The sequence below is a fragment of the Notothenia coriiceps genome, unplaced genomic scaffold (genome assembly GCF_000735185.1).
Source record: "Notothenia coriiceps isolate Sejong01 unplaced genomic scaffold, NC01 NC01_scaffold00036696, whole genome shotgun sequence".
NCBI lineage: Eukaryota > Metazoa > Chordata > Actinopteri > Perciformes > Nototheniidae > Notothenia > Notothenia coriiceps.
In genome coordinates, this window is record NW_011369397.1 from 2,658 (window position 1) to 16,009 (window position 13,352).

Genomic DNA, 13,352 nt, shown 5'->3' on the forward strand with positions numbered 1-13,352 from the left:
CATCAGCACTCTACAGATAGATTAGTGTAAGAAATAATATGTCAAATATGACCAATATGCACTATATGCATTCAGAGCATCCAGAGTATTATTTATCAAATCAGCTGTTAACCTACTGAACTGTACAAAATAAGAAAACCAGCAAATAAAAGCAATTTACAGCCCCCAGGATTTCAGATACATGTTTAGGCTATAGGACTGCAGAACAGTCTCTGTTTCAGCTTAACTCATGTTTTAATGTGTGCATTTGCTGGTTGATATGTTGTTTCAAAAAAGTGTTTCCCTTTTAATTATTGTTTAACATTGATCTGATCACACATATTTTATTTGGAGCAAGGACTCGGAACACAAGGAGAACACAGGAGAGCTGTTACAGCCAGAGAATTGACAAAGACATTCGCTGCAGCAACCAAGTCACACAGCTCCTGCCTGACTAATTCTGAAGTTCTCTCCCCCCATCCAAAGTAGTTAGCTAGCTCTGAGAGAATAATCAGCATTTTGCATGACAAGACACAACAAACAAAGCACTAGGACTCCTTGTTAATATATATGTGCCAAAGGGGAACACGTCCCCGATAAGATGCACGACCAGATGTCCCTAAATGCAAAACAAAGCTTCTCTTCAAGAGAGTTCCATGATCCCAAGTTCGCAGGCCTGAGCTCTGCAAGTGCACTGATAAACTGGGTCAAAGGTCAGGGCCTAGGTAAATATTTCCTCAGCAATACGTGCAAATTTTGAATTATAAAAATAATGGAACTTAGCAAGCTAGCAGTAGGTACATGTTTCAGGAAGAAGCAAACCCCACAAATCTGGAAATAACCCCTTAAGAAAGTGGAACCCATAATGAGCTGAGGAGAAAGAGAATGAATGTAAAGGAAGTGTACCTGACTGAACTTACCCTTCACCTCAGTACACTGTGTTACAAGAGTTTGCATTTTCATAACACTCAGATTGAGGTCATCTGTCGTTAGTTTTCAATCTAACAGTGTAAAGCTTTTGCCCGCATGCTTTGGCTGCATGCACTAATGTTGTATGGCTAGTAGCATAACAAACCGCCCCCCCAAATATAATTTTGCAAACAAACATCAGATTGCGAGTCCCACAGGTTTGACTGTACAGTGCACAGAGCTAGTCTGATTGTCTCTTTGTCAAACGAGTCTATTGTTTTTACCAAGAAGTAATTTAAGTCACATTCCTAAGAATCTGCAGAAATGTGACCTTATCTAACTGTGAGCCTAGAGAGCAGCCATGTTTGAGCATCCTGAAAACAGGATGAAATTCTGATTTATTGGTTTTACAAAGTACACAAAATTCCTTCTATATCCATATATCATTTATAGAACGCCTTCCATTATTTGTGCATCATAATGCAGCTTTAACATTAAGACTCAACATTGACAGGTGTACATGCATAATTAAATAAACAGAGAACACATTGGTATTAGAACATATAAAATTGCATAACTCATCCTACCAGCATTTTTTTTTAAATAAAAAATAATTATTACTAAGAAGATGTTAGACTAGCAGTAAACAGAGAGGGGGGGGGGGGTTCAGTCGTTTTAACCCACTTTTTAAAATCAAATTTTATTTTCTATTTGCAGATGGAGAAGCAAAGTCATGCCTTGTTTTCTGAACATAGTGGAGTGCATATAGAAAGTAACGTGGAGGCGGGGCGATGGGGGGGGCTGGTCATCATACATCAGAATAACACTGTGGTCCCAAACACAGAAACAATAACACCACCCTGAGCCAAAAAATTAACACAGCTCCAATTCAGAAACACATGAACGAAATGCATAGAAAGGTCTGCGTCCAAATCTCCCAATTGGAATAATCGGAGAACAGCGGAGAGTCAGCGGGGGGGAACGACGCATGAGGACCGGGGAGATAAACCTAGTATTGTTACATCCCCCCCAAAACAAAACCAGAGAGACTATTATTACATCAGCTTTGTTGCTTTTTTTTCCCTCCTTCTGCGTCAAGCTCAAGTATGTTGGTGGTGTTGTGCTGAGGGTACACTCCCCCTTCCTTCTCCTCCTCCTCCTCCTCCTTCCTCCTCCTCCTCTCACTGTGTGGTTCCAGTCGCAAGCAGCTGCTCCTTCCCGTCACGGTGAGTGACTGCAGTGGCCGTCTCCTCCACCTCACACCCGCTCCTGACCGTTCTCTATATATTCTGCCAAGAAGAGTACGAGGTATAGCGTGCGATGGCGAAATGACACACATCCTTACCCTTAGTTCAGATAGTCAGTTTAAAACACTGGTGAAGTACTGACTTCAACACACACATAGACTGGAACACGCCTGATGTAGCAACTTAACACTTTGGAAATATATCCCTGGTTGCAATTCACGCTTGGTTTTTTCAATGTATTTCCAATCCTGTAAACAATAACCAGCTTCTTCCAACGGTCGTTTGGAAAAGTATAAACCTATACTTAAACTTTTCTTTTTACCATGGATACTGTCATTTAGCGGTTAAACGATTAATCGATTTTATCGAAATCACGATTTTAAATGATGACGATTAGAAATCCGCGAAAGCCTGCGATTTTTTTCTTCTTTTCTTTTTTTCTTCTTGTGGAGTCAGTCATCCACACCAATCACAAGTGCTGTGCTTCCACCATGCACCAGCCATTGTTAACCAATCAGAGTGGCCCATGTTAAGAAGGGATATAAAGAGATCCAATCACCTGCCAAATATTTGTTGAAAGTGCCTGCCCTTTCCAAATTGGTTCCAATGGAGCTTTCCTAGATGGTTTGGTGAAACAACATCTGATCAAGTATTTAAGGCTCCAATCCCACATGTTTAATACATCTATTACAGGCGAAGCTTAAAGGGGACCGATCACGCGAAAAAATTGCACTTTGTGATGTCTTTGTATACTAGAATATGTTCCCTGGTGCGTCGGGGAATCTCACGCAGCCATCAGAAAATAAAACTCTCTCTTTTTCCTCTGTACCCAAATCTTTTAAAAAACGGGTGTTACAACAAGGCGGATAACAGATTGGCTGCCGATAATGACGTCAAATCGGCAGCAGGACCCACAGAAAAGTTGCCATCAGAAACAATGCCTGGACGTGTTTTGGACGTAATCTCTCTTTTTTTTACATAGCAAGCTCGCTAACACTCATGAGTAACGTATGTGTTTTAAAAAGCAGGAATAAAAAAAGGATCACCTTGTGATAAAACCGCAAGAGGAAAAAGCATTTGAGCTCCATACTGTTTCCAGAATAATCCTTTGATGCTGGTGGGTATGAACAGGTTGCGTTTTATCACAGCAGAATTTAACTTTATCTCCGGTAGAATTCTGATCAGGCATTAGCTCCGCCTCCTCTTTTTTTTTTTTTTTTTAAAGCTAAGGACCCAAAATCCGCGTTTCTCTAACAGGGCTCCAAAAGAGGGGTATGAGCAGTATGAGGCATGGCTACAATGGGTGATCTGTTTGGTATTTTAAGCAAAGAACTTCACAGACATGTTTTGTAAAGGTATTTTTCCAATATAGCATAATAGGTCCACTTTAAACTGAAGCTTGACTTTAAAGCAACCCAATGGAAGTTTCATGTAAGTTTAGTTATTTAACTCGTAGCTCGGGCTGCGGGGGTGCTAGAGACCGGAGCATGTTGGACCTTCCTAGCGGGAGATATGGCCACATTTTTCAATAAACTTCCGTTGGGTCGCTTAAAAACAAATATCGCAAATCGAATCGCAATATTTCTCAGAAAAATCGCAATTAGATTTTTTCCCAAAATCGTGCACCCTTACTGTCATTTTACTTATTGTGTTTATTGATAACGTGTGCCTACTTTTTTAATATATTATGCCAGTCTAATCTTTTTAAATAATCATTTTCCCCGTTGCGAGACAAATAAAGGAATTCTGATTCAGGAACTTCTTTCCTCAAGTAAAAGTAAATAAGTTTGGGCTTTGAAATCTACTTTTAGCCTACTTTCACACTACTTTCCAGCAGTGTGAACCCGGAAAAGTTGAGTACCACAACGTTTTATGAAATAAATGTATAGTAGGGTCCCCAGCACATAGAAACTGCCGGATGCTAACTAAGCAACTAACTAACTAGGCAATTTGCACAGATGGTATAAGTTGCATTAATTAGCATAGGCAGACACTAGCTAAAAATTGGCTTCGCTGATTTAGACAAATGTGGAGTTGTTTTGGATGTTATGGAGGATGTACATTTTATTTCTGACATTTTTAGGATAACAAATTTGAGTCCCCAAAAATATAAAAATCGAACCAAAATGTATAACAATCAGCCCACCGGGGGGGACAAATATGGCAACTTTCTAGTTCAAACTTTGGAAATTGATTAAACCTCCTCAATAACCCCCAAAACAACTACAACATTGCACAAATAGGCCGAGACACTTTTTAGCTATTGTCTGCATATGCTAATTAATGATAATGAACAAGCCTATTTGGAAAATGTAGGAAGTAGAAGGTACAGGTATTTGTGAGCGTATTGTTCCGTCCATCCACCGCATTGATTAGGCTATACTTTTTAAAGCCAGTTGCATCGAGGGAGAGCTTTATTTTTTAGTAGCGTTCAGGTTGTTTCCACATTAGTATTATCTTCTCTTTTCACTAGATCAATATGCTTGTTTTCAGTTTAGTCATTATTTCTGCAATACTGGATAGACTTTATTTAGGTCTGTCACCTCACTACCTGCTCAACGTCTGTGGACCAGTGCTGCACTGATGGCAGCTTTTTATATAATAGATTTGATCCTTTAAAAAAATATAATTATTTTTTTGTATCTTTGGTAAAAATCTATTTGTATTCTCTCTTTATGTTGTCAGTCCAGAGTCCCAGCAGCCTTAATCCTCCGTTGTCATGGTTACCTCTTAGTGGTGATCTTCCTGCCGTTGATGATCTTCGTGGAGGAAGAAACAGAGCGGAAGTTTCCCATGCCTCCTCCACCTCCTCCGCCACCTCCTCCTCCTCCGAAGGAACTGGAGGAAAACGAGGTGAAGCCGCCACCTCCCAGGCTGCCCATGGTTGTCATGTGACCCATGGGAGCCATATGACCCATGGGGCTCATAGAGCCGAAAGAACCGAAGCCTGAGAGAAACAGGAGAGGGAAAGTGTCATTAGACAGGGGACAATAACAGGGGCTGTCTGTGTTTGAGTCATTGGTGCAGGTCCTACCTGGGTCAAAAGGTGAGAAGCCAGCACCAAAGGGAGGAAAACCAACAAAGCCCCCGAAGAACGAGCCGCCTGTCCGGCTGCGATGTCGCTGACTGTGGTGCCGCCGACCGCCGCTGAAGAACGGATCCTCACTAAACGGATCTGCACCTGAGAGACAAGAAGCAGCATGAGAGAGAGGGTTACAGAAGGATAGGGATAACTCAAAGTGTGGTGCAGGAATGAGTCCGAAAAGCTGGAAATTAGTTAGCATTTCAGCATTTCATTTAAAGGATTTTGGTTAGAAGCCTGAAATTAGATCGGTGGTTAACACAAGCTGAAGAGATTTTCACATTTATTTCTACAATATAAAATCGGTCAATAAATACCCCACTGGTGAAAGTCTGAAGCTTCGATGTGTCATAAAAACAGCTAACAAGTGACTGAATGAGCCAAATTTCATCAAGTCTGACATTAGCCGCCTTTAGCTTAGTGAGGATGGCGTGCAGTCATGTGATCGTGATGTAGCTTGTATATAGCCCAACGTTAGCTTTCTACTTTTTGAGGTCCCATTTACACTTCAAAATGATACATTTTTGTTAATATGTGGAGATTATCCTGCCAAACAAAACGTGTAAGTATCATGAACATGTGTTTTCCACAGATCTGTTTTTCAGAAATCCCATTGCTTTTCGTCGAGGGATCTCTTCCAATTCTAACTTCTGGGTCGCCTCAGAAAATAACATCACTGCACCGATTACCTTCATTAGACAATTACTTTTAGTATTCAAATATTTTCTGAAGTGTTATTTAATATAAAGTTGAGGCACTTCCTTTATATGTGCACATTTTCAAACACACTTCCAGAGCATAAATCAGGCCATCGTCGGTGTTTGAGGGAAATTCTCAGTAGAAAACTTCTGAATATAAACAGTAATGAAATTGAAGAGTTTGCTGTACTTTCAGGGAATTAAGTAGAAATCCACAGAAATAACACCTTAACTGGTCATTCTATGTATTCTGTCATGTTATGGAAACAAACTGTTCGGACTGAATAGTTCATGAAGAGTCACCAAGGGTCTCCATTTTAGATCAATCACAACCGATGCAGGGGATGAGGAAGATTACGATGAATGCTGAACATGTTCTGATCTGCAATTAGGTCAAACTTCTGGAGAAAGTGGAGATGTAATAATGGGACTTACCAAAGAAGTCAGCGAACGGGTCTCTGCCTCCAAAGAATTCCCTGAAGACGTCGTCTGGGTTTCGGAATGTGAACGGTTCTTGGAAATGATTTCCGTTGTGGAAATGCCCTCCTGAAACATGTCAATAAAAACTGATGTAAACAGTACGAACAGAACGAGACGAAAACATTACAAAATGCGTTCAACAGTGCCAGGTCAGCATTTATTTGCAGCATTCGGACCCATCCAATCCATTATTGTTAATCAGTTTATTTTCCTTCTGATTTGTGAATTATTATTTAGTAATTTAATGTTTTTTGTTTGAACTGTGTCTCATCTTGTTACGTTTGACCTGTAACCAAATCATTTCTTTAAAATAAATAAGAAAACATTTTTTGAAAAAGTGCTTCAAAAGCTGACTTCCAGTTAACACACTGAGCTTTGAATAAGTAACAAATGTGTAGTTTGCTCGTTTGCAAGAAATGTTGAAGGACAAGCAATAAACATTTCATGGTCACTAAATATCTTCAGATACATGAAGGTTTCAGCTGTACCTGGAAATGATTCATACTTTAGTCAAATGTCATGCTTTTGATCTGAATCAGAATTATATTCAATATTCATCTAGGGAAAATATGGGTTTGAGACTGTTGCTAAATGTTTCAATCGAATAGAAATACATTTAAAAAAAAGAATGAAGTGATAAACACAAATTAGTTGGAGTCAGAATTTGCAATAGGAAGATAAGTTTAAATAAATATCATTTTATAAAAATAAAAATTTAAAGTATGACCAGTCAAATAATAATAATAATAATAATAATAATAATAATAATAATAGGGTAAACAAAATAGATGTATATAAACGTAAAAAGTTCAAGTTAAAATGTGCACATTGTATAACATTTATAAAATGTATATTACAATATCTACAGTGGTCAATTAGTATTACAAATATATCAATAAAACTTAAGCTCCCCAGTTGTTTCCACACATAGGAAAGGATAGATTGATGTTTCACCTCTTCCTCCATTGTTCCCTGTCAGCCCCTCTTTGCCATAGCGATCATAAAGGCTCCTCTTGTTCACTGGAAGGGGAAAGGAAAAGTGTTAAAGTAGAAAACAGTCAGACACATGAAGAGTAGATGAGGAGGGAGAGGCATGTGATCAGGTATCTGTTCAGAGCTGAGGTACAAACCGTCTGAGAGCACCTCGTACGCCTCTGACAGCTCCTTGAACTTCTTCTCTGCCTCGTCCTTGTTCTCTGGGTTTTTGTCAGGGTGCCATTTCAAGGCCAGCTTTCTGTAACTGCACCAAAACAAAGAGAAGATAACAACAGCTCCACTGAAAACACTAAATACTGTGTTGTCTGTGCCTTTAGCTAGACATCATGACACATTATCCTGTGTATCGCTCATCTGCAGCATGTGTCATTTGGTTGAGTTACTACTGTTGATATGGGATGTGAAACATTGTAATTCAATAATTACATTAACTTTCTAATATCACTCAAACATAGTGTGAATACTATGTGCTGTGATGAATGTTTTTACTGTAGAAAATCTAGAATGCCGACAAACATTTACTTAATGACCATTAAGAGTCATGTGTACGCTTTCACTTTGTTGAAAAACATTTCAATTGTGAGGAATGCTCAGGAAAGATTGCAGTGATTGAAGAGCAGCAAAAACAAACACAGAAGCGTTTTGATTAAACGCTGCACACGTGTTGTCAAGTCGGTGAAGATGTTTCTTAATTTGCATGTGTTTTAGAACATTTGTATTTGCATCGTTTTTGGAACTGCAGTACATTCTTCTTGATATAAATGAGTTGGGCCATTGTAGCACACCGTATTAGCAACATCACAGATGAAAAATAGCATTTGAAACTTGATCGACTCACGCTTTCTTTATGTCATCTGCAGACGATTCTCTCCGTACTCCTAACACCTGGTAGTACTCTACCATGATTAGGGGTAAAGGGAGAAACTTCAGGGAGCTGAAACAGAGACAGATGAGATTGTTACGAGCCACTATGGTCAGAGTCCTGGATGGAACATTCAGAACAGCAGAACATCACCTGTGTTAAACCAGAAGGGACCATTATATTCTCATGACATCTTTACACCGTGAATATACTGTATGTTATGTTTTTACACAGTACATATTAATACATTGATCTTGCCAAACAGGGCTAAAATATGCTGAGGATAAGCGAGATGCGTGAAAAACACAATTATTTGAGTTCCGAATTTTTACTTTTTTTTAATAATTATAATAATTTGGGGATGAAAGGAAACATTTTAAAGAGTTTGAATAAAGCAGATGAATTCTGATTTTTTTTTTTTTAATTGGCCCTAATCCTCTTAAGTAAATATGGGACACAAAAAGAGACATTATGCAATGACATAATAACAAAGCGGCACTTTTGGCCCTTTGCAATTGAACTAAGCATCATTTGGATTCCGAGTGACTTGCTAACATAGACCATTGCGTAACATATTTTATGTTTAAAAAAGTATTTTTGTTGATATTATCAGTGATATTTTTCTCTATCTATCAGTTTATTTGACAAGGGCAATGTATAGTAAAAGGTTACAAAAACTCAACGCAGATGTGGTGCTTGTAGAGTTTCTTATTTGAGACCCTTGTCCCTGGTTAGACTTACCAACTATCATTCATACTGGTTTCAAACATAAAGAACATCCCGCCTTACATTACAAGTACAAAGTTGATGTTGAAGTACAGCCACATTTTGGGTTGTGACCGTTCCATATTGAGGAATGTCTCTGAGCACCTCTTATCACAGGAAGCCTTTGTCTCCGAGCTGTGAACAACGCTCTCCTCTCAGATTCATTCGAAAATGCATTCACATGGTTATGTGTGGTTAAGTGTTAAACAAAGGCTTCTTTGTAGTTCCTGGTAAATAACAGAGCCTCCGCCAAAATCCTGCAGGATTTTAAATAGTGAAACACTTTTTCAAATAAGTAACTGAATTACTTTATAAGTAATACAAAGTTATAACAACTATAAACAGAACTCTGGTAACATTTGAAAAGGGCGCTGGTCAACTGCATGAGGACATACGTTGTTCATCAAGTTATTAGAGATTTGGTAATGAATCCAGCTCTATGCAACCCTACTCACTCACTTTGTATTTGCCATATATAAAAATATAGCCACTATAATACTGTTCTAATGAAAAGGCTCATCAGTGCACTACTTACACATTAGCTCATGCATTTAAACATTAACTTTTAAAGAGTTTAGATCCAATTGTTCTCATACAGACAGCACTGGGACTAGGGCTACAGTTATTTGGAATGGAATCAAAATCACAATATGGGCTGGTGCAATATGAAAATTGCAGGAAGCACAGCAAAATATGTAAGAATAGTAATCGGAATTAAGCATTTTGGGGCTATTAGATGTCCCTGCCTTCAAAATCGTATTTTACGACTTAATAAAACATACATTATTGCTCTAGATTCTTTAAAAAATATCACAACACGATGATTGATATAACTTTGAATGATAATGAGAATAATGATGTAGAAATTATCAATCCCTCCAATATCATGAATTATATTGCAAATAAAATGTGAGTAAAAATAATATCATCGTAATTAGCTTCTTTTTTTGTTTTTTAATTATGCTTCCTAATTATATCATGGTGAATGACGTTTTTTATTATGTAATATTACATTTACATAATGTAGTGCAAAAAACCGGGAACAGTCATTCCACAATATTAACAGCACTAACAACAATCTCCTAAAAACATTCGGTGTGTCTTTCTTACTGGCAGCTTGTAATCCATGCCGCTCTCTGTAATGAGGATGCTCCGTCTGATATTGTCTACCAACCGCTGTTAATGACAATAGCAGTGCTGCTGATTGTTGGGACCCCAGTGCTCTGTAAAGAGGAGAGAACTACGTCTCTGTGTTATGGTGCATCACTATAGCACATCATTGTATGGTCAGATACTTCGTTAGCATTAGGACTTAACGCCTCACCGAGCAGCGGTAAACTAACGGCCACACAGCGCGGTGCAGCTGGAGGAGAGGCTAGCTGTTTATCTCTCCGTGACCCTGGCTACTGCTACCCGGCACACAATAAAGAAAGAGCCAGGAACCGTGGGGTTTACGGGGGAACTGTATATAAAGGGAATGTATAGTATGTCCAAAATTCCGATGTGAAGCATCATTTCTCGCTGAAGCTGTTTTTGTTTGACGTAGCGTATGTTAGCTGCTCACTTTAGCGAACCTAACGTAAACTGGTTACAGGGGTATTTGAGCTCAGTAAACATCACTAGCTACATTAGCTCCGCTTTCAAACACTCTTACCCAATTCAAGTCCAGCTGTCCGTGAATTCAGAAGATGTGCAGGTCAGCCAATTTGTCATTTAGGTTGAGTCAGACGCTAAACAGGTTTATTCATGTTCAGCAGTCTGCAGGTTTTCAGATTAGACGCAACGTCCTGTTTCTGAATTCATCTTCTTCTTCTTCTACGGTCAGTTTAACGGCAGCTTTGCATAATTTTTGTTGCATTGCTGCCACCTGGTGGAGCTTTTTAGATACTATATCGCCCACTTTTGTTTTTGAAAGAAAAGCATGGGTTACTATGTCTTGTTTTTGACAGAATGTTGGGCTACTCTTTTTAAACCCAACCGCATTTTGAATATTAACCCCCCCCCCACCAACCTAAATAACCTATACTTTCAGGAAACAATGATTAATGATTATTAGGATACAAAGCATATCTTGCTATCCAATATGTATTTACATGCCACAACCAAAGGGCCACATTATCATTATTACTGTATCATTGTGTACTCTTGTTTTTGATGCTTTGGCAACACTGTTACCTGAAACGTCCTTGTCAATAAACCCTGGCTGAACTGACACTAATGGGTTCAAATAAGATAAAAGGCAAAACTTTAATGAATTCCTCATAGCTGATAATATGAAGCCATTAGTGAGTCTAAATATGGCATGAATACCTTGGACAGCTCCCACAACCATGGCTGACCTAGGATCAGAAACTTGGACAGCAAATATGACATGATTGATTTGCCATAACAGCAAAAGAAATCCCATGTGAAACCCATGTTATTACAAGTGAAACCCATGGGAACACATGTGAAACCTATGTTATGAGGTGTCAAACCCATGTTATTACATTTGAAACCCACAATTATATGTGAAACCTGTGTGATTACTTGTGAGTACCTGTATTTGAATGTAAAGTGCATGTCAAATCTTGCATGTAGAAGTACACTTGCATATACTTTTGAGTGGATGTGTGAACAAAGGAAAATGTAGTAGTACTTGCATTTTCTCTAAAACAGTGTAACCAATAAAAAACAAATCTATTTATGTCATTTGTACATACAAATTGGAAATTGAGTAAGCAGCAATTCCTCACGCCAAAACGTCTCCATGTTTCCCGCAGAAAAGAAGTAAAACAAATACTACTGACACATATTTAGTTTTTGTTTGAAAACATTTATTAAAACATTACAAAAAGAAACACTAGAAATCAAATGGAGGGGGCACAAAATGTTTCCTGTTTCCTGTTCTCTGTGGTGTGTGTGTGTGTGTGTGTGTGTGTGTGTGGGTGTGGGTGTGGGTGTGTGCGTGCGTGCGTGCGTGCGTGCGTGCGTGCGTGCGTGCGTGCGTGCGTGCGTGCGTGCGTGTGTGTGTGTGTGTGTGTGTGTGTGAGACATCCCTTATATACGTATTGTGTTTGTGTGTGCGTGTCTTGCCCCTCTGGATCTCCTCCTGTAGGCTCCCTGTTTTGGCATTAAAGAAGAAAATCAAAGATTAGGTCAGTACAAACATTAAAATGATGTTATGTAATACAATTTTGATTGTATCTGGATTTGCTTGTGGCATCTTAAGAGACACATGTGTAAACTAAGTTGAACTAATCCCAAAACAAGGCCCAGGTATTCAGAGTGACAACCAACAAACACAGATTCTAATTAATTATTTTGTATATCAAGAAAATACAAAATATAAAAGTAATGTAACACATTTACAATATATTTAGTATCAGAAATGTGTTCCAATTATGATTCTGTTAAATATAAAAATATATATAATTATTTCCCTGTTTAAACTGTTGAATCTCATTCAAGAGGCATGGCCTGATTGACCAGTTTGAATTGCGACGGTGGGCTCTCGTGCTATAATTGTGACTGGACAAGGGGGGAATCTTTCCTCTTGTGGGTGAAAGAGCCGCACCAGGCCTGTTATGAGAAGGCACATGCATATTCTTCTATTAAATGCGTTATGCTTTACATGTTATCACATGTTGTAACACGTTCCAAATGTGCTTCACCCATTATTACCTGTTGTATGGTTAGGGTTAGGGTTAGGGTGATGTGTTTTTTTCTGTAAGTTGCTATGGTGATACGGTCATTAACATGTTTGGAACCATGTCTAATGAAGCCCCAAAGCACATTGGAATGGGACAGAACTTTGGAATTGTAGAACGTGACATAATGTGGACACTTACCGCTCCTACACATGGCGGCGTGCGTTGTCGCTTGCCGGCGGGGGGGGCTGAAACTCGACCAACAACCAATCACATGAATCTCCCGCCCCAGATACACAAGCACGCGGTTTGATTGGCTAGAGCTTGCACTGGCATATGATTCGAATGGCTGACGCCTCCGTCGAGGCGGCAAAAGTAGAACATTGCTCTACTTTTGCAGCGAGCACCGCGAGAGAAGCTACGCTTTGCTCCCGCAATGCAGTTCGGCGAATCGTGACGTCACCCCATTCAAAGGGAATGGGCAGAAGCGTTGAAGCAGCAACGCACGCCGCTGTGTGTAGGGGCCGTTATGCCCCTTTCACACCAACGCGTTTTCAGCTCCGGCTCGGAGCTGGAGCCTGAAGAGTAGGCCTACAGTTTTTTCCTGTTCACACCGCAGCGGCGCCGCCTCTTAGCTCCGGAATCCGGTTCACTTCCAGCTCCAAAAGGTTTTTGGTCTAGAGGCAAGAGCTTCGGAGCTAAGAG

The 13,352-nt window shown here is 39.4% G+C and overlaps 1 protein-coding gene across 1 annotated transcript; it reads right to left on the bottom strand.

Annotated features, from left to right (window-relative positions):
* Window positions 1-309: 309 nt before the first annotated feature.
* dnajb6a (DnaJ heat shock protein family (Hsp40) member B6a) lies at window positions 310-10,832 on the bottom strand. Its single transcript, XM_010792845.1, has 8 exons — window positions 10,673-10,832; window positions 8,230-8,325; window positions 7,526-7,635; window positions 7,350-7,415; window positions 6,351-6,461; window positions 5,170-5,316; window positions 4,863-5,082; window positions 310-2,177 (listed from the first exon to the last, which is right to left on the bottom strand). Exons 2-8 carry the CDS (start codon window positions 8,292-8,294, stop codon window positions 1,949-1,951), a joined length of 948 nt encoding a protein of 315 aa, XP_010791147.1. The 5' UTR covers window positions 8,295-8,325; window positions 10,673-10,832; the 3' UTR covers window positions 310-1,948.
* Between the last annotated feature and the right edge of the window lie 2,520 nt (window positions 10,833-13,352).